Source organism: Coregonus clupeaformis, chromosome 33 (genome assembly GCF_020615455.1).
Source record: "Coregonus clupeaformis isolate EN_2021a chromosome 33, ASM2061545v1, whole genome shotgun sequence".
Taxonomy (NCBI): Eukaryota; Metazoa; Chordata; class Actinopteri; order Salmoniformes; family Salmonidae; genus Coregonus; species Coregonus clupeaformis.
The window spans coordinates 23,132,147-23,160,032 of NC_059224.1; the positions used below are offsets into that span (position 1 = coordinate 23,132,147).

The 27,886-nt window shown below is 45.7% G+C and overlaps 1 protein-coding gene across 2 annotated transcripts in view; it reads left to right on the plus strand.

Annotated features, from left to right (window-relative positions):
- Window positions 1-16,737, plus strand: part of rps6kc1 (ribosomal protein S6 kinase polypeptide 1) — a 38,128-nt gene extending 21,391 nt beyond the window's left edge. For both annotated transcript variants that reach the window (XM_041860402.2, XM_045210210.1), the window contains 7 exons: window positions 1,134-1,181; window positions 2,005-2,137; window positions 3,207-4,952; window positions 5,872-5,961; window positions 11,397-11,479; window positions 14,530-14,625; window positions 16,002-16,737. In XM_041860402.2, coding sequence (XP_041716336.2) covers window positions 1,134-1,181; window positions 2,005-2,137; window positions 3,207-4,952; window positions 5,872-5,961; window positions 11,397-11,479; window positions 14,530-14,625; window positions 16,002-16,103 — 2,298 coding nt within the window. In that variant the 3' untranslated portion in view covers window positions 16,104-16,737. The remainder of the gene's footprint in view (window positions 1-1,133; window positions 1,182-2,004; window positions 2,138-3,206; window positions 4,953-5,871; window positions 5,962-11,396; window positions 11,480-14,529; window positions 14,626-16,001) is intronic.
- The last annotated feature ends 11,149 nt before the right edge of the window (window positions 16,738-27,886 follow it).

A 27,886-nucleotide genomic window follows, 5' to 3' on the forward strand; every position in this document is an offset into this window, starting at 1 on the left:
GTCAGTCATATAGACTGTTTCTTTTAGGTCGGTTCGGATGGAGAGGAAGCCACTTTAGACTATTGAGAAGCATCCTGTGGGCAGTTCTCATCGGGTTCAAAGTGGTTTCCTCTCCTCATCTCCTTTCCTAGATCTAAGAATGTAGAAAGACTACTGTGTTACCTGTTTTCACCTATCCAGGTCTTTAAAATCAGCTAGGATCAAGGAAAGGAGACGAGGAAAGGAAGCCAGTGTGTAACACTAACTATTGAAGTATGTGTCGGGGTGCCACAAGGTCAGTTTAGGTTACTGGTCTTCTCAAACAGCTGCTGGCAAAGTGACTCCAGCACTGGAGCATGAAATGACTTGGCAGGCAGAGCGGACATCGCACAACACAGAATCAATGGAGCTCAGCACACAGGCCAGAGCCACAGCTCTATACAACACAACCAAACACGTATAACATTGACACAGTATAACACACAACATGTGTTGTAGCACTACACAAAACTAAAACCATACAATGTTTGCACACAACTCAGCAACACATCTAAGCACCCGTGGGAATTTGCTCCCTTATTCTGTGCATAAAAAAATGCGGCTAACGAAAGATAACAGCATTGTATTTTAACCTGATGGACAATGACATACACAACACAACACAGCTTTTCTCTTCTCCTCCTCCCTCCTTCTCTCACTTTTAATTGGGGACAGGGAGACAGATGGAGAGAGCTCCTCACCCCTACGCCTCCTCTCCCTTCCCCTCCTCTCCCCCGTCCCTGATGTTGGTGTCTTAATTATATTAGCGCCCTGGCTAGCACTTTCACTCTGTTTACTCACAACTCCATTCATATCCATTTAGCCTGCACCTGTTTGGGCCCAGCCAGGGTCACTGAGAGAATAACACACACACACACACACCGCCACATATGCTCCAGCTCTCCCCTGAGAGAGGGAGCGGGAGAGAAATGGAGATGTCAGAGAGAGGAGGAGAAGTGAAGGAGAAAAGAAATTAAGATGTCAGGAAAGAGAGAGGAAGGGAGGGCGTGCAGGGAGGTGAAACGGACATGATTTAAGAGTGAGGGAGGGAGGCAGGGAAGAGAGGAGATGGAGGGGTAATGTTATGCCTGTATTCTATTTGTCTTTCCCTTCAGGTTCTTCTGGTTATGGACAAGAGAACCCAGGAGACCTTCATTTTGAAAGTAAGTCTATGTGGTGAATTAGTAGTCTTACTAGTGTGTGTGTCAGTCCCATGTATCCAGCCTAACGGTGTGTGTGAAAGCCACCACGTATCCACACTGTAGCAGTGTGTGTTAAAGCCACCATGCAGCATGAGTGTAATGGAGTGAATATGAGAGCCACCATCCGCCCTGAGTGTAACGGTGTGTTTTTGAGAGCCACCATCCGCCCTGAGTGTAACGGTGTGTATGTGAGTGCCACCATGCGCCCTGAGTGTAACGGTGTTTATGTGAGAGCCTTAATGCGCCCAGAGTGTAACGGTGTGTATGTGAGAGCCACCATGCGCCCTGAGTGTAACGGTGTGTATGTGAGAGCCTCAATGCGCCCTGAGTGTAACGGTGTGTATGTGAGAGCCACCATGCGCCCTGAGTGTAACGGTATGTGAGAGCCCCATGCGCCCTGAGTGTAACGGTGTGTATATGAGAGCCACCATGCGCCCTGAGTGTAACCGTGTGTATGTGAGAGCCTCAATGCGCCCTGAGTGTGACCTGTGTAATTGATTCTAATGGCCGTGTCCCTGTCAGCTCTCCTGCTCTGGGGCGAGACGTGTGCCAGATGCCAACACCGCACGCCACGGGCACAGACGACACACACCACACACATTCATTCCTCCACTGAGGACACAGGGAGTCGGGTTTGCAGGGAAATGTTTGCACAACCTCAATGCAATGTTTCTCTTTCATCCACGTCCCTTCAACTTTTGTCCCTCACCCATACAATATCACTCATCTCCTCTCTAACTCTGTCCCCTCAACCCTCCCCCTGGCCTTTCCCTCCCTCCCTCAGGGCCTGAGGAAGAGCAGTGACTGTGGGAGACCCAAGCGGACCATCATGCCTCACTCTGTGCCCCACATGGTGCGGCTGAGGAAGTTCATCGTCTCAGAGGACACCGTGTTTCTGCTGCTACAGTACGCTGAGGGTATGACACACACAGCTTTTGTCTTCCTTTTGTCTCCCTCACTCGCTCCATCTTTCCTATCTCTTCTCTCCTTATCTCCCCTCTTTATCTCCCTCCCTCTCTTCACTCACTCACTCACCCCCTGCCTACCCTTGTTGTAGACAGATGTTTGATAGAGTTGGGTGTATGTCACAGGTCATTATTCTGAATACCAGGTGGTGCCGCGCTTCATTAGCTATGCTAACACCTGGGCCTCCTTATTTTCCACTCACCAACGTGTGTGTGTGTGTGTGTAAAATAGACAGACTCTGATAGCAGTTAGAGTAACTGCTATCCTCACGCTTGTGAAAGATGCAATTAAATCTATTTTTTTTGCAATGCACCTATTGATTTTGATTTACAATCATTTAGAAAATGAATGCGTTTTTCATATGGCATTCAAATATTTGATTGGCTAGCACAATATTTGGTTTGGAAAACTAGATATAATGATATGATGCTTCAAATGGTAGATACAATCCAAGTCTAAGAAAAGCACTAAAACTAGTGCACTACAGGATAGCGAATCTGTCCCACATGAGATGAGCGGACAAACAGCCAAACAAAGTAGTTGAGAGCAGACAGAGGGAGGCAGTGACCTGAGTGACATTCTCCAGTCCAACATGTGGTTGTTTTTCCTCCTAAGTGATCAGGCTGCCTTACTATCATTATCACCGCCAGCAGCACACACCCTATTCAGTCTCATCATACACAACAGATGCTGTCCTACAATCACTCACACCACAGCTGGGTTAGTGTGTGTGTGTGTGTGTGTGTTGGGGGGAGTGTGTGCCCATCTCTGCCTGCCAAGGACAGTTTCTAAATGTTATCATGACCCTTGAGATAATTGAGTCCCCAAAAAATAACAATTTAAACAGTTTTCTCCTTAATGTTGTTCTCTGTCACTTTTCTCTTATATTTACGTTTTGAGCAACCCACCTTGCCAACCAAAACGTTCTTACTTTGATCAGTAAACAAGAGTTTTTTAATTCTCCCCATCTCTTTCTCTCTTCTCTCTTCTCTCTCTCCCTCTCTCTTCTCCTCTGTCCAGGTGGGAAGCTGTGGTCTCACATTGGGAAGTTCCTCCGTAACTCCAGCCCGGAGGAGAGCTTCGACATTCCCTTCATTCAGAAGAGCCACACCACGGCAGTCCACTCTGCCCAACATGCTGCTCCCAAACTGGGCTTGGACTCCGACAGCTCTGGGTCTGGGCCAGGATGTGTGCTCCAGAGGCAAGGGGAGTCTTCTCTTGTCCTCCCCCAGAAGAGTGCTCTGCATCCTGGGCTGGCTGACAGCCTTGGGCCCCAGCTGGACTCTGTAGTGACCTCTGAGTTAGAGGAGTGCACCAACAGTTATCTGAATCTCTGTAATGAGTACGAGCAAGAAAAGGTAGAACCGGAAGCTCTAGGAGAGGAGGAAGAGAAGGAGGGAGAGGGGGGTGTGTTGAGAGGACAGGAAGCATCGTCGCTGGATGTCACCGTCACCACGACGACCACTTCCTCCAGGACTCGCTCACTGCTTAGCAACGACAGCCTCTGCTCTCCAATCAGCGCCCAGGAGCTGCGTTTCTTCACTGAGACGGCTGGGGACCACAACAACGGCCATTGCCAGGACATCGGGCAGGACCACGGCGAGGTGTTCAGCCCCTTGCTCTCCCCCGCCGTTCCTCTCTCGTTGGACCAGTCCAAACGCACCCCCATGGAGTTCTTCCGCATCGACAGTAAGGACAGCGCTAGCGAGGTGACGTGGTGTCCTGACTCGGCCGAGCTGAGGCCCAAACCAGACCCTTCCAAGCCCATCCCCTTCCTGTCCACCTCTGACCTGGGCTCTGAAGTCACAGACCTGTCAGACCTAGTGGAGGAGGTGAAAGGTCACAGAGGTGGGTCTGACCTGTGGGGTCTGGATGGTAGTGACCAGGGCTCTAATGAGTCAGTACCAGTCATCTCCTTTAAAGAGGCGGTGGTGGAGGACGAGGGTCGACCCCCTGACCTCCTGGTCAACCTGCCTGGGGTCATGGCTGGGGGTGTGGAGGGGGTGGTGGGGGTATCTGGGGAGGTGGAGGCCCTAGAGAAGGAGCTGGTGTCCTTGGGGGTGTGTCTGGCCCTGGAGGCCAAAGCTTCCCCTAACTTCACCCAGCCGGACGTCCTGCAGCTCCACCACGAGCTTGAGGAGGGGGAGGAGCTGGCTGTGGGGCGGGCCCTCCCCTCGGGGGACAGACACGCCACCTCTTCCTCTCCTTGCGCCTCCTTGTGGGATGACTGTGGCCTGGCCTTCGGACAAGATGCTAAAATTGACAAAATGGCTTCCGGCGCTCCCGTACTCCCGAATAAGGACTTCCGCCCAGCCAGCGCTGTGTCTATAGCCCCGCTCTCTTCCTCCAACACAGACATTCCATTCGCTGACTCGCTTAGATCCCTTCCTGAAAGATTAGAAGCCATTTTGAACCTACAGGTACACCCTGACAGTTTGGTTCTGAACCCAGACGGGACGATAGCTGGCTCCAACCGCGGTCAGGATGGGACAGGGGCCAGCTCTGGGGCAGAGAGTGCACTAGGCGTTGAGTCCCAGTTCCAGGCCAGTAAGGCTGGTGTGGAGGACATGGTAGAGTCAGATAAGGATGTGTCTCGGCTGTTTGCAGAGCTGGACCAGTTGTCTGCTGTAGCATCCCAGGCCAGGATTCCAGAGGAGTTTGTGAGGTGCTGGGCAGTGGACATGGTCTCTGCCTTGGACTCACTGCATCAGGAGGGCATCGTCTGCAAGGACCTCAACCCCAACAACATCCTCATCAACAGCAAAGGTCAGAGGTCAACCAGCTCTTCTGAAGGGACAGGGCTTTCTGACAACCGTGTTGACGTGATGGGTGTTTTTATATAGTGTTTATATATCAAAAGTAAACTCCCATCATACGTGTTGTGTTGACCTAGTTATATGCATTAGGAGAAATATGCAGGCCTCAATCTAATTTCCTCTGTCGACTAGAAGATCATTTATGAAACAAAGTACGAAGTATTTCACACTGGTGGGGGATTTTCATCATCTTTAGCTTTTCCTTCCAAGCTTAAACTTCTAAAGTTCTGCCAGATTTATTCAAATAGATAGGACATGCCACTCATATTCCTGTCTGTCTGATACCAATGGTTTGGAAACTCCCTCCAAAGCATTATCTTTGTTTTACACCGACCCAAGCTCGAATCTCTCTCCTTCCCTTTCTAGTCCCATCATCTCTCTGTACCTCATTATGGACACTTGTCTAATTATCTGAGTGGCTGTTTTGGTCTCCCCGTGTTTCTCTCTGTGTGTAATTAATGTTCTAAAGGGCTATCAACAGCCCTCTAGTAGTGTAGTGCATCAGTCTGGTTAGCTCAGGCTGATGGCACCGGCTAGCTAATGGCACCATTAGTCCTAATTATACTGTTAGCCGTTAGCAGCTAAACAGGAGTAATCACTGGGGCCGTGTGCTGCTGGAATAGCTCTGTTAGAAAGAGAAAGAGAGAGAGGAAGGAAGAGAGGGGTGTAAGTGTTCTAGAGGTGAGCTGAGTGGACTGTTGTGTGCAGAGAGAGCGAGGGAGTCAGGGTGACACACACGGTTTTTGGAAGTTGGAGAAGAGACTAGTATGTGTGTGTGTACATGTTGGACAGGGATATGTTTTGGGTTTGTTGACATGACTCATTTGTCTGTCTGTCTGTCTCTCTCTCCCTCCATCCCTCGTTCCTAGGCCATGTTGAGCTGACGTATTTCTGCAGCTGGAGTGACGTGGAGGACTCCTACGACAGGGAGGCCATCACCAACATGTACTGTGCACCAGGTGAGAAATACCCACACACAGATCAAGGCAACGCATTTATCAAAGCAGTTTCCTCCATTAGACCTGACTGTGCATCCATGTTGTATTTCCTAATAGTCCGCCACAGTGGACGTGTCATAATACCCAGAAAACCACGGAAATGGTTCCAATGGTTTTTCCGCCATTCATTTTTCACATCGTGAATTTTACAAAGAAAATCTAATGAATTGTGTGTTTGGTGTAGGCTTACCTTGGCGTGACATTTTGATAGCCGTGTAATTCTCTCTCAGACAAGGTGAGTTTCATCAATATATTCTCCTCGATTAACTCGCAAAAATTGGCAGTGCTAAGCATTGATAAAAGTTACCTTGTCCGAGAGAGCGTTGCGCACTTATCAAAACGTCATGCCAGGGTAAGCCTACACCAAACACAGACCTTATATGAAGTAGGTCTAAATTCCCAGACGCAAAAATGAATGGTGAAAAAAATAAATTGGAACCATTTCCGGGTTTATGACTCATACTGTGGTACTCAATTGTTCTAAAATGGGAGCTTGTGCATGTGTGTGGACACCGCCCAGAGTGGAAGTCCTCAGTAGTTTAGTAGTGGGGCCCAGGCTGTGTAGAGAGGTTCATGTTATGCAGACACACAGGCAGAAGTAGGCCACTCTCCCTCCCATCTCCCATGGCCACAAAGGCCTCATTCATACATGAGCAAGGCCACGTAAACAGTTCACTAGAGTAGAGCACTATGTATGTGGGGCCTCGGGAAATTGGGTTTAAATGGCAGTAGAGCCAACTCATTCATACGTGTAGATCTACAGATAACACACTAGAAGACGTAGTTTTGGTGTGCATGCCTTGAGAGTTCTCATTCAGTGATGTCTTCATAACATGAACAAGTTTTAAACCAACACTGACCATAGAATTAAACCTAGTAACAGATGCACAGAAGACCAACATTTTCTGTGACTATTGATGACACACGATTACTGTCATCTATAGTTTTTACATATTTTGAAAGGCTTAAAATGCACAGACATTTATTTATACATTTAGGAACTGAATGTAGTTCCCAGGGTATCCTGTAGAGGGTGGTGTGGCGCCAGCCTGGTGTGGTGTGACTGACCTCTCCTGTGGCCTGAGCATGCCTGTGGAAGCCCTGGCATGCTGTTTAAAGGCTGACTAAACACACTGCTGTTACACACAAGACTCCACCGCACCGTGTGTGCGTGCGTATGTACAACACTGATGCCGCATGACACTGTACTGGACAGCAGCCGACATGCGACACATATAGTTAACATACTGTATGTATCGCTTTGGATGAAAGCAAAAATGACAGATGTGTATATACTTTTATATACTTTTAAGTTCTCTCTCCCACCCCCTCCTCCCAATCCTTCTTTTCCAAACCAACTGTATGACAGAGTGTAATAAGTCTGAAAGCAAAGCTCCATCTTTCTCCACTCATGTAATATTCTAAATGCACTGTAGGCTAAGCCTCAGGCAGGCAGGCCAGCGCAGCAGGAGCACCGTCCGTGTGTTAAGGCACTCTAATGGAGATAGGAACCCGACACTGAGGGACATACACTGAGAATACCCCCCCCCCCTTTGCCCTCAAAACAGCCTCAATTCATTGGGGCATGGACTCTACAAGGTGTCAAGCGTTCCACAGGGATGCTGGCCCATGTTGGCGCCAATGCTTCCAACAGTTGTGTCCAGTTGGCTGGATGTCCTTTGGGTGGTGGACCATTCTTGATACACATGGGGAACTGTTGTGCGTGAAAAACCTAGCAGCGTTGCAGTTCTTGACACTAACCGGTGTGCCTGGCACCTACTACCATACCCCGTTCAAAGGCACTTACATTTGTTGTCTTGCCCATTCACCCTCTGAATGGCACACATACACAATCCATGTGTCTATTGTCTCAAGGCTTAAACATCCAACCTGACTGAAGTGGATTTAACAAGTGATGTCAATAAGGGATCATAGCTTTCTCCTGGATTCACCTGGTCTTGTATACTCAATTTATGTCAAATGATAAAGTCCCAGAGGTCAGCAGGAGTTGTTGCACTAAAGACAGATGACAGAGGAATAAGCAGGCAGAGGTTAGGGAGTTTGTAGGTCAGATGGAAGGTGGAATTGAGTGTTCGCTGTACTTCTTTAATTTGGGAAAGATATTGGATTATTTTTAAAGGGTGTGGTGACTACCTATTTGCTTCTGCGTGGAGGGACATGTAGGTCCATATAGGACTAGTTGTCGAAGCATATCTACATTTTGTGTCTGTGGTTACTTTGGTTCTGTTTGAGCACTTCACTGGGCAGCATGTGGTAGGTGTAGTAGCCACGAGGATCCAGCAGGGGGATTCATGCTCTGTCTGTGAGTGTCTGTCTGACTTCTCTATCTTTGCTTTATAGCCTTCACTCTCACTCACTTTCTCTCTAAATCTCACTTTCTCACACTTTTCACTCTTTCTTTCAATCTCACACTCCATTCTCTCTTTCATTCTATCTACCTCAATGTCATTCTGTAATCCCCCCAGATGTACTTACACCCCCCCTTTATGTATTGCTGTTTACCCAGACAGGGTCAGTCCCAGCTATGGTTCATTCCTGATGACAGATTTATGACTGTTTGCCAGAGAGCTTGCAGGGTGCCTGCTGTGACAGGGCTCTGTGTGTGTGTGTCAAGAGGGAGAGAGACAACATGTTTTCAACACACTTGCACCCAAAAACATAGGAGGAGACTGGGAAAGTATTTCATTTATTGTTCTGGAGTAGTTGTTTATTTGATCTCTTTAACTGATATTAGAACTGATACTGTAAACACCAGAGAGCTTTTCTGTTATTTAAAAAATCCCCCAAAATAAGAATATATTTATTTTTTTACGTCCCTCCTCCCCATCAAACTAACAGCATGTTATTTAGTGACAATGGCATTGTCACTTATTGCCCGATTCACTTAAAGATCGATAGGCCTTAGATTCCCTTTCTCCCTATTGTATCCAACACCACAGTAGGTACATCTGGTTAAGGGCAACTGCTCTAGCCCTTCTCTCTTCACTTCCTCCTACATCACTTCCCGTTCGAACAATGGCTGTCGGTTGGTTTTGGGGAAGTGGAGAAGAGAGAGGAGAAGAGAGAATGTTCCTCCTGGCCCTAAGAGAGGAGAGAGTGCTTTTCTTAAACGACTGACCGAGGGAGAGGGAACTCCTTTGTTGTAGAGAAAAGGGAAGTTCTGTTGTGTTCCGATTCGGACGTTAGACGTCACACCTAGGCTGAGAACACTGTATGGCTCCACTCACTTTCTCTTAGCTGGCTTTGCCTTCCCTTAACTTCACTCTTTTTGTAAAGATCAGCCGAGGTTCCCATTCCTTTAGATGGAAAAAGAAAGACATGGTGGATAGGAGCCATTTTTAATGAACTCACCTGTGTTTTATAGTCATGTAAAATGGAGGCTTACTGTACGAGTGGGTTTTGTTAGTGAACCATGTTCTGTGCATGCATGGGCTCATTCCCCTCTTCCTCTTTCTTTCTCTCTCTCCTCTCTCCCCTCTCTCTCTCTTCCTGCCTTGCTCTGACAGAGCGTTAAGTGTAGCCAGCTCTGCTGTCTTCTCCCTGCAGCTCCTCAGACATTAATCCATTGTGATGACAATTGACCTTGCTGTGAGACGTGTGTGTCCAGTGTCCTCTCCCCCAAGCTCATACCCACGCAGGTATCACTAGTCTGTTCAATGACGATCTCTTCTCCTTGGCTGTCAAAACGGTGGTCATGGGGAGCCCTGAAGACTGGTTGCTCAGTTGGGTGTGTGTGAGCGTGCGTGCGAGCGAGTGCTGGCTAGATGTTCCTTTAGGGGCGGCCAGAGTGAGGAGTATCATAGCCCCAACTGGGGCTCTCTAACCTTGGCTGAAAGAGAGCCCCCTGGAGCCTCCTGGAGAAGAGGGGGCTTTGCCTCTCCTCCTCCTCCCCCAGCTGAGGAGCCTGGTCGCTGGGCACACGCGCTCTGACCCCTGGGCCCCGGCCCCAGGGTTACCAGGCCCCCCTCTGGAGAGAGGAGCGGAGAGAGACACAAGGGGCCATCTGGTGCCCAGTGGAACACATGCACACACACACACACACACACACACACACACACACACACACACACACGCACACACACACACACACACACACACACACACACACACAAACACAGACAAGAGCACTAACACACACATACACCACACAAATGGCACATGCACCAGTGGCCCCCCCAGCCGACCTGCCTGTCACTCCGGCTGTGTGTCCCCGCTCCCCTAACCACCTCTGTGGGAGAGAGAGCCAGGGGCCTGGAGAGCCCAGGGAGGAAGAGATGGAAAGAGAGAGAGGGAGGTGGGGTTAGAGGAAGGACGCATGGCCAACACCACGTTCACCTTGACAGGGTCTTACAGTGTAGGGGGAACCTGGGGGTTTGTCTTCAGTGGTAGAACAGGAAAAACAAACGGAACGAAAGAGAGCTACAGTATAGAGGTGGGTTTGGTTTAGTTTTGCTTTTGCAATGCCAGAAGACCTGCCTGGAAAATAGCATTGCATTGAAAAGAATGGAAGATGGAGGAGACAGGAGGACAAACAGATCAGTGAGGTTTAATAGAAGATGGAGGAGACAGGAGGACAAACAGATCAGTGAGGTTTAATAGAAGATGGAGGAGACAGGAGGACAAACAGATCAGTGAGGTTTAATAGAAGATGGAGGAGACAGGAGGACAAACGGATCAGTGAGGTTTAATAGAAGATGGAGGAGACAGGAGGACAAACAGATCAGTGAGGTTTAATAGAAGATGGAGGAGACAGGAGGACAAACAGATCAGTGAGGTTTAATAGAAGATGGAGGAGACAGGAGGACAAACAGATCAGTGAGGTTTAATAGAAGACAGCTGGAACAAAAATGAGGATGAAATGGAGGGCAGGAGGGGAACGTTGACGAAGGCTTTAAGTGGAAGTGTATTATCATGTATTGTGTCTCTGGACTGGAGAAGTGTGTGCATTTCTGATAGGAGTGTCTGTGGTTGGTACCGTGTGTGTGTGTGTGTTACTGTGGGTTTCTGAGGGTGTGTGTGTGTGTGTGTGTGTGTGTGTGTGTGCGTGCTTTTTCAATTTTTTGTGTGTGTGTGAGGTCAGGTCATGCAGATGGTGTGAAGTTTCCTCAATTTGACTGCTTTTTTTATTATGCAAATCACCCCTTTACAAGACACACGCCCACATTTGGCTCCTTACTGGTTGTGTGTGTGTTTGTGTGTGTGTGTGTAATATGTTAATGAAATAAAATATGAAGTCGTCATTTCGTAGGTTTATTGTGTGGTATTCTCCTAATTTTGCGATAGTGAATTTAAAGGAATCGCGCTAGTCATAAGTCAGACCTGATGTTTTGTCTGCTACATGTCATATTATCTCTCCTCTCTCTACTTTGTTGTAGAGGTGGGCGGTATCAGCGAGGAGACGGCAGCGTGTGATTGGTGGAGTTTGGGAGCCATCTTGTTTGAGCTGCTCATAGGCAAGGTAAGAGGACAAATGGCATCATTGTGGCTGTGCATGTGTGTTAGATGGATCCCTGTGTGTGTGCGGGGGCAGTGAAGACATCTGTGTGGTGGTATATGTTGGCTCTCACTGGCTATAGCTCTCGCTGTGCCAGGGTGGACATGTGACTATCTCTGTCAGGTGTGAGTGTGTGTGTGTGGAAGGTGTTTTAAGGTGTCTGTGTGTAGGTGCGTCTCTTCCCCTCTCTCCCTGGCTGTCTAGCTGTACCAGGGTGGATGTGTGTGTGTGACTTTCTCTAAGTGTGTGTGTGTGTGTGTGTGTGTGTATATATGTGTGGAAGGTGTTTTAAGGTGTCTGTGTATGTGTGTCTGTTGTTTGTGTGTGTGTTTGGAGGTGTCTGTGTGTAGTTGCGTCTTGGCTCCCGTCTCTCCCCCTGGTTCTTGGCTGGTGCCAGGGGCAGCGGTGTGACTTTCTCCCCCAGCCTGGACTCCATCTGCTGGGGCAGGGGGTCACCTCTCCCTGGGCCCTCTCCTGGCTCTCTGTCCCTGGATCAAGGCTGGGGTGGAAGGGAGAGCCAGCTCTCAGGACTCCTTGGGCTGGGCTGACTGACCTTAGATCAGTATAAAGGTGGGAGAACAGGGCAGATCTCTTGGTGCTGTACCATTGTGGCTGTTCCTGGGTCAGGGGAGGAGGACTGGTGAGGAGGGGGAATATCTCTGATCATGGCTGTCTTCTAGCGCACACACGCACAGGTGCACACACACTCGTGACAGGTCCAGAACACTCCTCAAACTTTTAATTGGCCTTAAATTTGAATAAATCCTAACTGACTGCCAGTGGCATAGTTTCATCTGAACAATCTTTAGTTCCCATCACTAGATGAAACAGATGAAACAGACAGCCAGGTTGTACGTTTGTTTTAACATTGAATACACTTACTGGAAGAACTTCAACAAACCCACAGATTTCTCTTTTGGGGATTTTAGTTGAGGTATATTACACACACACGCATACACACACACAGGCGCTCTTGATCCTTGCAGGGTAAGATTTTGCCCAGGGCGATCTTGACTGTTGCTGGGATCTGAGCCATATCTCCTGCAGCATGTGTTGGAAAGAGCAACTGATCTAACTGATGAACTAACAGGGGTTTTCCATGCTAATCTCACATACGCACACACACACCAAAGACTGTATAAAGGGAAGCACACATACAAATATATTATACTGAACAAAAATATAAACGCAACATTCAACAATTTCAAACATTTTACTGAGTTACAGCTCATATAAAGAAATCAGTCAATTGAAATAAATTCATTAGGCTCTAATCTATGGATTTCACATGACTGGGAATATAGAAATGCTTCTGTTGGCCACAGATACTGGACCTTAAAAAGAAAGGTAGGGGTCGTGGATCAGAAAACCTGTCAGACCGTTTGCCTAATGCAGCGCAACACGTCTCCTTCACATAGAGTTGATCAGGCTGTTGATTGTGGCCTTTGGAACGTTGTCTCACTCCTCTTCAATGGCTGTGCGAAGTTGCTGGAACTCGCTGTAGTACACGTCGATCCAGAGCATCCCAAACATGCTCAATTGGTGACATGTCTGGTGAGTATGCAGGTCACGGAAGAACTGGGACATTTTCAGTTTCCAGGAATTGTGTACAGATCCTTGCGACATGGGGCCGTGCATTATCATGCTGAAACATGAGGCGATGGTGGCAGATGAATGGCACAACAATGGGCCTCAGGATCTCGTCACGATATCTCTGTGCATTCAAACTGCCATCGATAAAATGCAATTGTGTTCATTGTCCGTTGCTTATGCCTGCCCATACCATAACCCCACCGTTCACAACGTTGACAACCGCAAACCGCTTGCCCACACGACGCCATACACATGGTCTGTGGTTGTGAGGCCGGTTGGACGTACTGCCAAATTCTCTAAAAAGGTGTTGGAGGTGGCTTATGGTAGAGAAATTAACATTCAATTCTCTGGCAACAGCTCCTGTGGACATTCCTGCAGTCAGCATGCCAATTGCACTCTCCCTCAACTTAAGACATCTTGTGGCATTCTGTTGTGTTGCAAAACTGCACATTTTAGTGGCCTTTTAGTGTCCCCAGCACAAGGTGCACTTGTGTAATGCTGTTTAGTCAGTTTGATATGCCACGCCAGTCAGGTGGATGGATTATTTGGAAAAGGAGAAATGCTCATTAACAGGGATGTAAACAAATTAGTGCACAACGTTTTAGAGAAATAAGCTTTTTGTGCTTATGGAACATTTCTGGGATCTTTTTATTTCAGCTCATAAAACATGGGACCCACACTTTACATGTTGTGGTTATATTTTTGTTTAGTGTATTACCTGGCTTATGTTGTCTGTTCCAACATTTGGGCTGTGTTGGGTTTTTAAGTAAAATCTCAAGGGCTTGTTGTAACACAGTAATTATGACTCCCTGTGTGTAGGAGCATACACACCCCATTACATTGCCACCTGCCTGACATTGTTTGCATAGAGCTCTTCCCTTTGTAATGCATGTTTATAGTGACTTCAACAGAATAGCTGTCTGTCTGTCTGAGTTCCCCCTTCCATCTCTTCCACTAACCTCTCCCCATGTGAAAAACAACCTTTTCCATTAGGTCACAAGGAAGAGCAACAGCCCAGTGAAATCACACTGATATTATCTCTGCTATGATCAGTATTATTTCAGGTGTTTTCTCTCTCGCTTGTCTTCTGTTTATCCAGTCGGCTTTTCTCCTGTAGTGGCCTGCGCAGGCTGGGGGTCTGTCTCTGTCAGCCTCTGTGGCAGCTTCACAAAGTCAGTAGCAGAAACTTGAACAGCTTTTGTAGTGACGGAAACAGATAAATAAACTGGGGTTTGTCTGATGTGTATCTGGGACCATGGAGGTTGATCCAGGCTGGATAATGTTTGATCGCTCCATAGCATTTCACCGTCTGAACGACACTGAGCTAGAATAAAATGATCCGACTGAGTGTCAAATAAATATATGTAATTGTGTGCGCATGTTTTTGATAGTGTATAATGTGCGTTTCTCTCCCTCCCCAGTCTCTGCTGCAGTGCCACCCAGCTGGTATCAGTCGCCACACGGCCCTCAACGTCCCTGAGTTTGTATCTGAGGAGGCCATGTCTCTACTAGTGCAGGTCAGCAGTCTGTTCTATTCTATAATACACATTGTGGCTCCTCCTTCTGTTGTCTTCTCATCTCTTCTATTCGCCTCTGTACTGATGAGTACTTCATGTACTAAAGTAAACACAGGCCTCTCGCACTGTGTATAAATACATCCTATATTTAACACAGCTTGCACTAGGCTAAAGCGCCCTTGCTAATTCCTCATTCCAATGTTTAAGATAAACTGGCTAGAGTTGATGCCGCTCCTGTCTGTCTATCTAATACAGCGTGTGTGATGCGTTATAATAAAAAGTCCCAATGGGTACCCCATAAGTGAGAAGACACCACCCAATGACAGTCAGACAGACATTTTGATTGGCTCATGTCCAGGTTTAATAATGGATTACTATGGGATGTCCTATGGTGTTATGATAGGCATGGAGAACAGCCATTACACACACACATTTTAAAACTGTTTTTTTTATGTCACAAATACATAATCTAATGAATGCATAGAGGTTATAATGAGTGAGCTAATGAATGCATGGCAGATAGGCGATTCCACGCCAGCGGGAGCGGAAAATGTTTTTCGTATCTTGGATTGTTCTGGTAATTCTCACATAGAAACTTCATTGGGAGGAAGGATGTTTGAAATGCTTTATACAAAATGCTTTTATGCTTTTACGAAATGATTTTCATGCTTTACATTTTTTCGACAATCATGATGAAAGTGAAAATGTTAGGCCCTTCGACCTATACATGCCTCCTTTAAGACCTTATGATCTGTGAACCGTACATGATGCAGACAACATCTTGGTGTCATTATACACCTTAGTGTGCTCTCAAATATGCAGTATGTCTACATTCTCAAATAATATTTTTCACATTAATTTATCCAACATAAACAATATTAACATCTCAAAACAACCCTTTTTGACTTTGTTCATTTTAAGACATATATAGTTTGGAACAATATACTCTTTAAACATACAGACAGCATCTTGGTGTATAATGACACCAAGATATTGTCTGTATCATGTACGGTTCACAGATCATAGGGTCTTACAGGAGGCATGTATAGGTCTAAAAAGGGCCTAAAATTGCCAATTTCATCATAATAAAAATGTTTTGTGTTACAAATGTAAAAAGCATGTCAAACAAGTTTCTATGTGAGATTTGCCTGAACAATCTAACATACCGAAAATATTTTCTGTTGATGTTGGTGTGGAATCACTCAGATGTATATCATGTCATGTGCAAGTTATATGACCTGTACCACCAAGGGTTGGCTTTAGATCATGAAAGCTCTCTTGTTTGATCATCACTTTGCTTAATGAGGTATCAGCAAAATAGTTTGTCCTCCACCGCTTGAGTGTTAATAGTGTTTGTTTTTATTTTGTGGGTGTAGCTTCTCCAGTTCAACCCCATAGAGAGGCTGGGGGCGGGGGTGGCAGGAGCAGAGGACATCAAGTCACACCCCTTCTTTGGCAGAGTGGACTGGCCCAAATAAGCCCAGTGCATTGTGGGACGGTGGAGGTCAGAAATGAATGCTGTGGGCGGACCGATCTGCTGACAGGGTGGGCACACACACACGTACATCCAGACGTGGCCAGTGTCAAGTGAACTCTTGTTGTGTCATTTGTTGGGGAGAAATCAGCTACACACCTACCTTGCACATGTTACTGACGTCCTCTTTTTCCTCGTGTTAAGCAGGTTAGACTGTTAAGGAGACATTATGCATGTGGTGCAATAAACTAACTAGTGCTTTTATGGAATGGAGGTTCACAAAGTCAATGAAACGTTTTCTTATTTCAACAAGACAACCAACTTGATTTCAAAGGTCTTCTGACATTTCACAGTCCAATACGTTCCCCTGTATTGATAGGTTGCATACTGTAATCCTTATATACTGGTAGTCGTTGTGGCCAACGTTGCGGTCTCCGACCCAAAATTGTAGATGCCCTCCTCTTAGCCGCAGAGCCAAAATGTTGCCGTGTTCTTATGCTATCTGAGGGACTCAAACATTACAAGATCTATGCGGGCCCCATGCCATGAAATTTTTTAAGTTTTAGATTCTCCCTGACTGTCTAGTTTTGGTGATTGTTAGTTCTCTAAGATTATATTTTCTACATACTTTTATATCTGGTTTTAGTCGTTTAAGTTTACACTGAAAATGTTTTATCCTGAAAATTATTTGCTTTTTATTTTATTTTTTTACATTTTTAGAGTGGTGGCAACAATTTGGCCACTGCTAAACGAATACAGGGGAAACACTGGCATTGTACAGGGGAGATGCATTGTATAGCAGTTGCCATGGTTGGACAATGGTTGAATGAAGGGTGAATATTGGTTGGATTATGGTTGTCTAATGTTTTTGTAGGGTTGACAGAATTGTTTTTACCCAGAGAAACCCACTTTACTGTACATCAGTGTTTCTCTGTGCATTTGATAATATATTATATCATATTTAATGAAAATACATAACTATTATAGAATAAATAATTGATGTTCATGCATTGATCTCATCATGTCCATTGTCATGTAGCCTAAAACTCCCCATCTGTATGTTGTCAATTACTTACAGCTAACTTGTAATGTAATTTATAATCATCTGTCTCACACCCAATCCTGTCCACTTCTACTCTGACCAATACCTACTACTGTCAATCACTCACTGCCTCTACACAATCTTTTTTTATAATGAATGGAGAGCTCCCATTGGATGACCTGACAGACTCCGCCCATTACAAGTCCCACTGTATGCTGCCTACCCTGTTAAAATGGCGGAACACTGTCACCCCCAATTTAACTCCTGCGCATTCCCCCATCACATACTGTCTGTAACTAACCAAAGATCTAGGATCAGCTTACACTAACCCAATATAACCGTAAACTACTCAGAGGAAAAACTGACAATAGATCAGTACTTGGGGACACCTTGATGATTTGAAATTCCGTATTCAAACCTGATTGATTCCTCTATTTTGTTATGGCTGTCTGGTTAATTGATTGACTAACGGCATGGCATGGACCTAGCAGTTAGCCGTACACTTTGTCACTATCCATGTCCTACAATGACCTATTCTCTGAGATGCCCAACACTACCAGTGAGAGATGTTTGTATGCCTGCGATAGTTGGTTTTGTATGTTTCTTACTGTATCTAGCTATTCTCACTTACACATGTTTATGTATCAGTCTGTCCTCTCTGGAAAACAACTTAATAAACACATATCTGGATCATCTATCAGTGGTGGGGGATCTGCTTTTTAGGCCTGTATGTGTGGATTTCAGTGGGTGTGTGTTTGGGAGTGGACAAGTGGTTTTAGTCAGTGGGTTATCATCTGCCATTTGTACTCGGTTCATGGTGGATCTGCCGTGTGTGTGTTTTCTGGGGATACAGCCCCTCTCTCTGATCAGTAGGAGTGATGACACTCCTAAAGAGCTGCTGTCAGTCCTGCTGAGTGTCACCCTGACCCTGATAGAAGCCAACACACACACACACAAGGAGCTGTTAGCATTACCAGTGTATCAGGTTCAGTGACTCTAGTTCCTGGCTCTGCCCTAGTAAGAACTGATTAAGGGCTGATTGCTGGTTAAGACCTGACTCTCATTAGATACACACAGGGTGTGGTTCACTCCACTGCACTGACCACTACCTGTCACTCAGAGTGTGTGTGAGAGAGAAATTGTAAAGGTATTATCCACTGCTCACAAAAGTCTCAGATACATATAGTCACACTTTTCCAGTTGGGACACAATCCACCAAGTATATCAAGCCTATCCAGGTTTGATATCTTTAAAGGAGGGAAGTGATGTGCCTTACAGTTCTTTCTACATGTCTCACCTTATGGACTCTATTGCTATCCTATGGTGTTTTCATGTTGTACAGCATAGTTTGTTGAACTGTCCTGCCCTTGGAACATTCTAGAATCCTCTCAAAGCCGCCTTGCCCTGGGAACAATGGCTCCTCACACACAAAGGACCCTGATGCCAGTGTGTGCGTGTGCCACAGGGAAGGACTCATCTAGTCAGGGGCTAGATTAAGAGGACATGCCAAGGTCCTCCCATGATGCAACAGAATGCTATCAGCTCAAGCCTCAGAGCGGAGCGCCACCAAGACCTGCAGGGAGGAGATCAACCTCTGATCCCCAGCAACTTACTGTTCCACTCATCCCTCTCTTCCTCTCGCTTTGTCTTTCTCTTCCTCAATCCATCTCTCCCTCACTATCTGGCATCCACTTTTCTTCTGTCCTACACCCTGGCATCCTCTCCTTTTTTGTATGTTACTCCCTTCTGGTGTCCTCTCTCTCCCATACATGCATGCAGCCAATTGGCTTGCCCTCTGCGTCATATTGCTGGTGGTCAGGTTTTGTTTTTGTCTTTGGCAGTTTGACTTTCCTCCACAAAGCACAGGAGGACTCCCATAGCCCAGGGTGGGACACACAGCTGAAGAGTTCTGCCGCTTATGATCTCCGGGCATCTTTTCCAGCTTCTGTCAGAGCCATGATGTTATAATGAAGAGACACAAAGCTTTTAGTAATAATAATGTAAAAAATTGAATTCATTTAACTTGTATAGCGCTATTCATTATTATTCAAAGGAATCTCAAAGCGCATAAAAAGCAAGCAAACAACACACCTGCCTTTCTGAAGGTCAGTTCCTCCAAAAGTTGTTCCTCCGTAGGTACTGGTCCTCCATTGCTGAACATTTGGTGATGCCACGGCTGCTGAAAAGTGCACACAAAGTCCCCCCACACCAACCTCCACCTCCTAGGATATATGCTACATGGTCAGAGTAGTGATATGAGGAAGGATGGAGGGGGCTCTACAGGACTATCGTATAATAGAAAGTGTTGAGGTTAGGCACCAAGTGTACAGTAGCAGGTGTTCCACTGTCTCATTCCCCTGTTTCCCTATAACAATGACAAGACAGGGTCAAGCCTGTAGTATTTGGCCTTATCACAGATCTAGGATCAGATAACATAACCTTGATCTTAACTGTTAACAGCACTTCAGGGTAGCATCATCTTACATTGGGGCGCAGGGACCTATAGGGCACATTGTGACCCTGTGACAGTTCCTTAACCTCGCGGCGTAGGTCACTGGTTTCTCCCGGAGACAATTTCACAAGGTCAAAGGGAGTTCAGCGTAAACATTACAGGTCGTTAGGATCATCGTTGTTAGCAATTGTAGGAATGTTGGCTGTAGAATAGTTTATAAATATACAGTATTTGACCTTTGAACCTGTGATACTTAGAGGCCACACTTCTTACCTGAAAAAATACATCATACTATTGGTTATTGCATAAGCAATGACACAATTAAATAAATACAAATCTCAAGATTATTTTATTCTACTGTACATGCTCACATAGGCCAATTAAATTACACCTTGCAGGGCTACACTTTTTTTCAGTTTGTGCATGAGAGAGAGAGAGAGAGATCGAGAGACTAACCCTAGGAGATATCTCTACTCTCTTCAATCTGAATTACACAAGGGTACTTTCTGTGAAACGTCCTCAAACTACTCCAGGTAGACAGGGCGTTTATTTTCTCCCTGAGCGTTAGTTATTTTACCTCACCTTCTGTGTCACATTGAATATGCAGACGGAGGACTTTATATAATACTATTTCCATCCGTGAGTCATATGGAATGGGTCAGATGTTAAGGAAGTCTCAACTGGCTTCCAAAAGACGTGTCACAAGTAATCTCTCCCCCTAGACCTGAGGTGTCTCCTTTTGTTGTTGTGGCAGTGTGTGTGACGAGTGTGGAGCAGTCTCCAGTGTGTTTAGGCATGCCGTTAGCGTCCCAGTAACATAGCATTAGCTTCCCGGTCAACTCAATGGCCCGGCGCTGTCTCAACAGCTTGCTCATGCTCCGATACACACACCTTCTGTGGCTCTGCAGCACCGCTCATTAGTCCTCCTCTCCTCCTTTATCTCCTCTCTCTCTTTCTGCCTCTCTCCTTTCTGCTCTCGCTCTGGGCCAGGGCTGAGGAGGCCGCAGCAGGGGCCCGTGTTAGCGCTTCCTCCCCCCTCTCTGTGACATTGTCGCCGGGCATGGCTCAGAGGCACGGGTCCTTGACTTCTAGAGACAGGCAGAATTAGAGAAAGAGCGAGAAAAAGGGAGGGAGAGAGAGAGTGCCATCAGATCACTTTCCCCTCTCCGTGTCTTGGGCTGTCGCGGGTGCCGCAGGCTTCCTGGAGGGGAATGTGACGCCTGTTAAGGAGCTCCATTCCCAGGAAGGCGGGCCGGGCTGGGAGCGACACAGCGCTAATCTGTGATTCTCCGAGGGGAACTCTTCCTGGCGCCAAGACGCATTCTGTCACTGCACCGCCAGAACCCCAGACCACATCTCACACATCCAGGAGGAGAAGGGGAACAAAAGGAGATAGGGTAGTTAAGCTGATGGCATCTCTCACATACAAGGGGGATGGAAGGGGGGAGATAAGTGGGGGAGATTAGGGAGGTTACAAATTTCACATTCTGTGCATGGGGAGAGAGAGGGGGAGGTTAGCGAGGAGAAGAGGGTGTCTGGTGGGAGGGGAAGGAGGTTAGAAGAGAGAGGCAGAGGTTAGAGGCAGGTAAGGAGGGGGTGAGAAAGGTGGAACCTGGGGGAGTTGGGGGCTGAGCGGAGAGGGCAAGAGCGGGGTGGTGGGGGTGAGTTGTGTCTGTGGGCAGGAGGTGGGGGTTAGAGGGGAGTCGTGAGGGGTTTCTTGAGGGAACACGGAGGTTCCTTGGTGCCCTGACACCTTATGGCATTGGCCTGGAGGGAAACAGATGCTGCCAGCCTTGAGTAGGGCACAGATGAGACCGTTTAGAAGGGGAGGACGTGCCTTGTCTTACCGAGGAGGGAGAGAGAGTGTGTGTGATTATAATGCCCTTCAAAAGAAACACGGCTAAAACAAACCACAGTGACATACAGTAGGATTTTTGATGAGGAAATAATAACTTCCCAATATGTAAATCTATTAGCATTTTTAGAGCATAATGTTACAAAGGATTTAAGATGTGAGCTTGAGAGAATGAGTCACAAAGGTTATTTAGGTAATAATGAGCCAAAGCTCAGAATGTGAAATGTGATCCCTGCATTATTTACTCAGATGGGTGGAAGAGTCAGTAAGTAGTTTAGGACTGTAGGTTCCAAGCCCACATGACCACTGTCACTCTCAAAAGCTGCTGTATATTCCTGAAGCTACTTTAAGTATTTTTCTGTGTAAGTAATACATCCCCTAGTTACCTTCCTCTTCCGAGCCTGAGTGAGTAGCTGAGGAGGTGTGTGTGTGTGCGCACGCTTGTGTGAATTGTGTCTCACATTAGCCTTTTTCCATTAAAGCAATTTCACCGCCCATTGTATTCCTGAAGAGGACCTGGGAAGTCACTAATGGTGTCACACACACACACACACACACACACACACACACCTCTCACGGCGTGCTATCATCACCTGTCACCTGATTGCTGTGTAAAACACACACATTAGCATTGAATGAGACACATTATCACTCCTGATTATGTGACGCTAAGAGGTTTCATACAAAAAAGGACCTCACACCTACCCTCAACAATACCTGGCGTTACTGAGATAAATGCATGTTTCAGAAAAGCTCTGCCACTCCAGAAGCCTGGAGACTGTGGTAATAGTTTTAATGGGCTCTTGTTATTCACATTCATTAGAGGCAATTTTATTATCAACGCTAATACAAATATTGACGTTAACATACCATTTTACATGTCACTAAATAATTCCTGTAAAATAAAACAAAGAATGTAATGCATTGCTATATATATATATATATATATATATATATATATATATATATATATATATATATATTTTTATATATATATATATATATATGTATGGCTTAAGGCATAAGGAAGAAGCTAACATAGACAGACACACACACACCAGTCAGAATGACAGAGGTGACAGCGGGAGGTTGTGCAGGTGGTCTGCTCTTCCCCGTCTTGATGAGAAACAGGAAGTGTCGGACATGTACGCCGGACACACTGGACACATGCTGGGGTCAGAGGTCGATGTCCTCTCCGCTCTGCCATGTTGTCTTAAGTCCTGCCTTCCTAATGAGGTCTAGTTACATCCGCCATTCCTCGGTCGTTAAAGGGGTGGAGGGGGGACATGAGGAAGGAGGGAAGAGGCTGTCATTGACTCATTTTTTTTTATCCTTTTCCTTCTTTTTGTGTGCCCCTCCATCAGATGGAGGAGATCAGGCCAGGGGGGGCTCCTTCCTCCTGCGGCTCAGCAGGGTCACTGGGCGGTGGGGCTGGAGGGGTCCAGGTGGTGGGTTGAGGCTGGAGGATCATCCTGAGGCAAAGACAGAACTAGAACATGGAAGAGCTCCTCTGCCAATATTCAGAGTCACAGGAACTTATGAAATGTAGTTTACTGGCAAAATAGCCTCAGTACGTTGATTGACGCACGGTTCCTATCATAAGTATTCACCACGCTTGGATTTCTTCACATTGTATTGTGTTACAAAGTGGGATTAAAATGGATTTAATTGTCTTTTTTTTTCAACGATCTACACAAAATACTCTGTAATACTCTGTAATGTCAAATATGAATGAAAAACACAAATTTACCTTGATTAGATAAGTACTCATCCCCCTGAGTCAATTCATGTTAGAAACACTGTTGGCAGCATTTACAGCAGTGAGTCTTCTTGGCTAAATTACTTTAGTGCCTTGTTGCATACATGCATGTTTTGGAATATTCTGTATATTTGTATTCTTCTTTTCACTCTGTCATTTAGGTCGTTATTGTGGAGTCACTACAATGTTGTTGATCTACCCTCAGTTTTCTCCCATCACAGCCATTGAACTTTGTAGCTGTTTGAAAATCACCAATGGCCTCATGGTGACATCCCTGAGCAGTTTCCTTCCTGTCTTGCAGCTCAGTTCAGAAGGACGACTGTATCTTTGATGTGTCTGGGTGGTTTAATTTAACACATAATCCACAGCATAATTATTAACTTGACCATGCTTAAAATAGATATTCACTGTCTGATTTGTAATTGTTAGCCATCTAACTCCACTTCTTTATGAGGCTTTCGAAAAGCTCCCTGGTCTTTGAGGTTGAATCTGTGCTTGAAATTCAATACTTGACTGAGGGACCTTACAAATGTTGTATGTATGGAGGACAGAGGAAGTGGTAGTCAAAAATCATGTCAACCCCTATTATTTCACACAGAGTGAGTCCATGCAAGTTATGTGATTATTTAATCGAAATTTTACGCATTAAATGATTTAGGCTTGCCTGAACATAGGGGGTGAATATTTATGCAACAACTATATTTTAATTATTTAATGTTTATTAATTTGTAAAAATGTGTAGAATTGTCTGTTCACTTTGACATTATGGAGTATTTTGTGTAGATACTATTTCAATCCCAAATCCAAGGGAGGTGAATATTTATGATGCCTACTGGAGCAGCTCATTCCTGCTGCACTATATTTACCAAATAGCAAGAAAGTGAGAAAGAGAAACAGAGTGAGTACATACAGTTGAAGTCGGAAGTTTACATACACTTAGGTTGGAGTCATTAAAACTCGTTTTTTCAACCACTCCACACATTTCTTGTTAACTAAAGTCGGTTAGGACATTAATTTGTGCATGACACAAGTAATTTTTCCAACAATTGTTTACAGACAGATTATTTCACTTATAATTCACTGTATCACAATTCCAGTGGGTCAGAAGTTTACATACACTAAGTTGACTGCCTTTAAACAGCTTGGAAAATTCCAGACAATGATGTCATGGCTTTAGAAGCTTCTGATAGGCTAATTGACATCATTTGAGTTAATTGGAGGTGTACCTGTGGATGTATTTCAAGGCCTACCTTCAAATTCAGTGCCTCTTTGCTTGACATCATGGGAAAATCAAAAGAAATCAGCCAAGACCTCAGAAAAAAGATTGTAGACCTCCACAAGTCTGGTTCATCCTTGGGAGCAATTTCCAAACGCCTGTAGGTACCACGTTCATCTGTACAAACAATAGTATGCAAGTATAAACACCATGGGACCACGCAGCCGTCATACCGCTCAGGAAGGAGACGCGTTCGGTCTCCTAGAGATTAACGTACTTTGGTGCGAAAAGTGCAAATCAATCCCAGAACAACAGCAAAGGACCTTGTAAAGATGCTGGAGGAAACAGGTACAAAAGTACAGTGGCGAGAACAAGTATTTGATACACTGCCGATTTTGCAGGTTTTCCTACTTACAAAGCATGTAGAGGTCTGTAATTTTTATCATAGGTACACTTCAACTGTGAGAGACGGAATCTAAAACAAAAATCCAGAAAATCACATTGTATGATTTTTAAGTAATTAATTTGCATTTTATTGCATGACATAAGTATTTGATACATCAGAAAAGCAGAACTTAATATTTGGTACAGAAACCTTTGTTTGCAATTACAGAGATCATACGTTTCCTGTAGGTCTTGACCAAGTTTGCTCACACTGCAGCAGGGATTTTGGCCCACTCCTCCATACAGACCTTCTCCAGATCCTTCAGGTTTCGGGGCTGTCGCTGGGCAATACGGACTTTCAGCTCCCTCCAAAGATTTTCTATTGGGTTCAGGTCTGGAGACTGGCTAGGCCACTCCAGGACCTTGAGATGCTTCTTACGGAGCCACTCCTTAGTTGCCCTGGCTGTGTGTTTCGGGTCGTTGTCATGCTGGAAGACCCAGTCACGACCCATCTTCAATGCTCTTACTTCACAGTTGGGATGGTGTTCTTGGGGTTGTACTCATCCTTCTTCTTCTTCCAAACACGGCGAGTGGAGATTAGACCAAAAAGCTCTATTTTTGTCTCATCAGACCACATGACCTCCCATTCCTCCTCTGGATCATCCAGATGGTCATTGGCAAACTTCAGGCGGGACATGTGCTGGCTTGAGCAGGGGAACCTTGCGTGCGCTGCAGGATTTTAATCCATGACGGCGTAGTGTGTTACTAATGGTTTTCTTTGAGACTGTGGTCCCAGCTCTCTTCAGGTCATTGACCAGGTCCTGCCGTGTAGTTCTGGGCTGATCCCTCACCTTTCTCATGATCATTGATGCCCCATGAGGTGAGATCTTGCATGGAGCCCCAGACCGAGGGTGATTGACCGTCATCTTGAACTTCTTCCATTTCCTAATAATTGCGCCAACAGTTGTTGCCTTCTCACCAAGCTGCTTGCCTATTGTGCTGTAGCCCATCCCAGCCTTGTGCAGGTCTACAATTTTATCCCTGATGTCCTTACACAGCTCTCTGGTCTTGGCCATTGTGGAGAGGTTGGAGTCTGTTTGATTGAGTGTGTGGACAGGTGTCTTTTATACAGGTAACGAGTTCAAACAGGTGCAGTTAATACAGGTAATGAGTGGAGAACAGGAGGGCTTCTTAAAGAAAAACTAACAGATCTGTGAGAGCCGGAATTCTTACTGGTTGGTAGGTGATCAAATACTTTTATGTCATGCGATAAAATGCAAATTAATTACTTAAAAATCATACAATGTGATTTTCTGGATTTTTGTTTTAGATTCCGTCTCTCACAGTTGAAGTGTACCTATGATAAAAATTACAGACCTCTACATGCTTTGTAAGTAGGAAAACCTGCAAAATCTGCAGTGTATCAAATACTTGTTCTCCCCACTGTATCTATATCCACAGTAAAAACGAGTCCTATATCGACATAACCTGAAAGGCCGCTTAGCAAGGAAGAAGCCACTGCTCCAAAACCGCCATAAAAAAGCCAGACTACGGTTTGCCACTGCACATGCGGACAAAGATCGTACTTTTTGGAGAAATGTCCTCTGGTCTGATGAAACAAAAATAGAACTGTTTGGCCATAATAATTGGAGGAAAAGGGGGGGAAGTTAAAGCTTGGTCGCAAATGGGTCTTCCAAATGGACAATGACCCCAAGCATACTTCCAAAGTTGTGGCAAAATGGCTTAAGGACAACGAAGTCAAGGTATTGGAGTGGCCATCACAAAGCCCTGACCTCAATCCTATAGAACATTTGTGGGCAGAACTGAAAAAGCGTGTGCGAGCAAGGAGGCCTACAAACCTGACTCAGTTAAACCAGCTCTGTCAGGAGGAATGGGCCAAAATTCACCCAACTTATTGTGGAAGGCTACCCGAAACGTTTGACCCAAGTTAAACAATTTAAAGGCAATGCTACCAAATACTAATTGAGTGTATGTAAACTTCTGACCCACTGGGAATGTGATGAAAGAAATAAAAGCTGAAATAAATAATTCTCTCTACTATTATTCTGACATTTCACATTCTTAAAATAAAGTGGTGATCCTAACTGACCTAAAACAGGGAATTTTTACTAGGATTAAATGTCAGGAATTGTGAAAAACTGAGTTTAAATGTATTTGGCTAAGGTGTATGTAAACTTCCGACTTCAACTGTACACTCACCGGACAGTTTATTAGTACACCCATCTAGTACCAGTACCCCTCTTTGCCTCCAGAACAGCCTGAACAACGTCGGAAACGTTCCACAGGGATGTTGGTCCATGCTGATGGCATCTCGTAGTTGCTGCAGATTGGACGGCGGTACATTCATGCTGCGAACAGCCCGTTCCAAAGATGCTCTATTGGGTTGAGGTCTGGGGACTGAGCAGGCCACTCAAGTAAACTGAACTCGCTGTCATGTTCAAGGCAATGATTTTCCACTCCTCAATTGTCCAGTGTTGGTGATCGCGTGCCCACTGGAGTCGCCTCTATCATTTTTAGCTGAAACAGTGGAACCCGGTGTGGTCGTCTGCTGCAATAGCCTATCCGTGACAAGGATCAACGAGTTGTGCATTCCGAGATGCCGTTCTGCACACCACTGTTGTACTGCACCATTATTTGTCTATTTGTGGCCCACCTGTTAGCTTGCACGATTCTTGCCATTCTCCTTTGACCTCTCATCAACAAGCTGTTTTCACCCACAGGACTACCGTGTACTGGATGTTTTTTGTTTGTCACACCATTCTCGGTAAACCCTAGACACTGTCATGCGTGAAAAGCCCAGGAGGGTGGCCGTTTCTGAGATACTGGATCCGGCGTGTCTGGCACTGACGATCATACCACGCTCAGTCGCTTAGGTCACTCGTTTGACCCATTCTAACATTCAATCGAACAGTAAATGAATGCCTCGATGCCTGTCTGCCTGCTTTACATAGCAAGCCATGGCCACGTGACTCACTGTCTGTAGGAGCGATCAATTTTCGTGAATGGGGTGGTGTACCTAATAAACTGGCCGCTGAGTGTATATGTAGCCTTCAGAGAG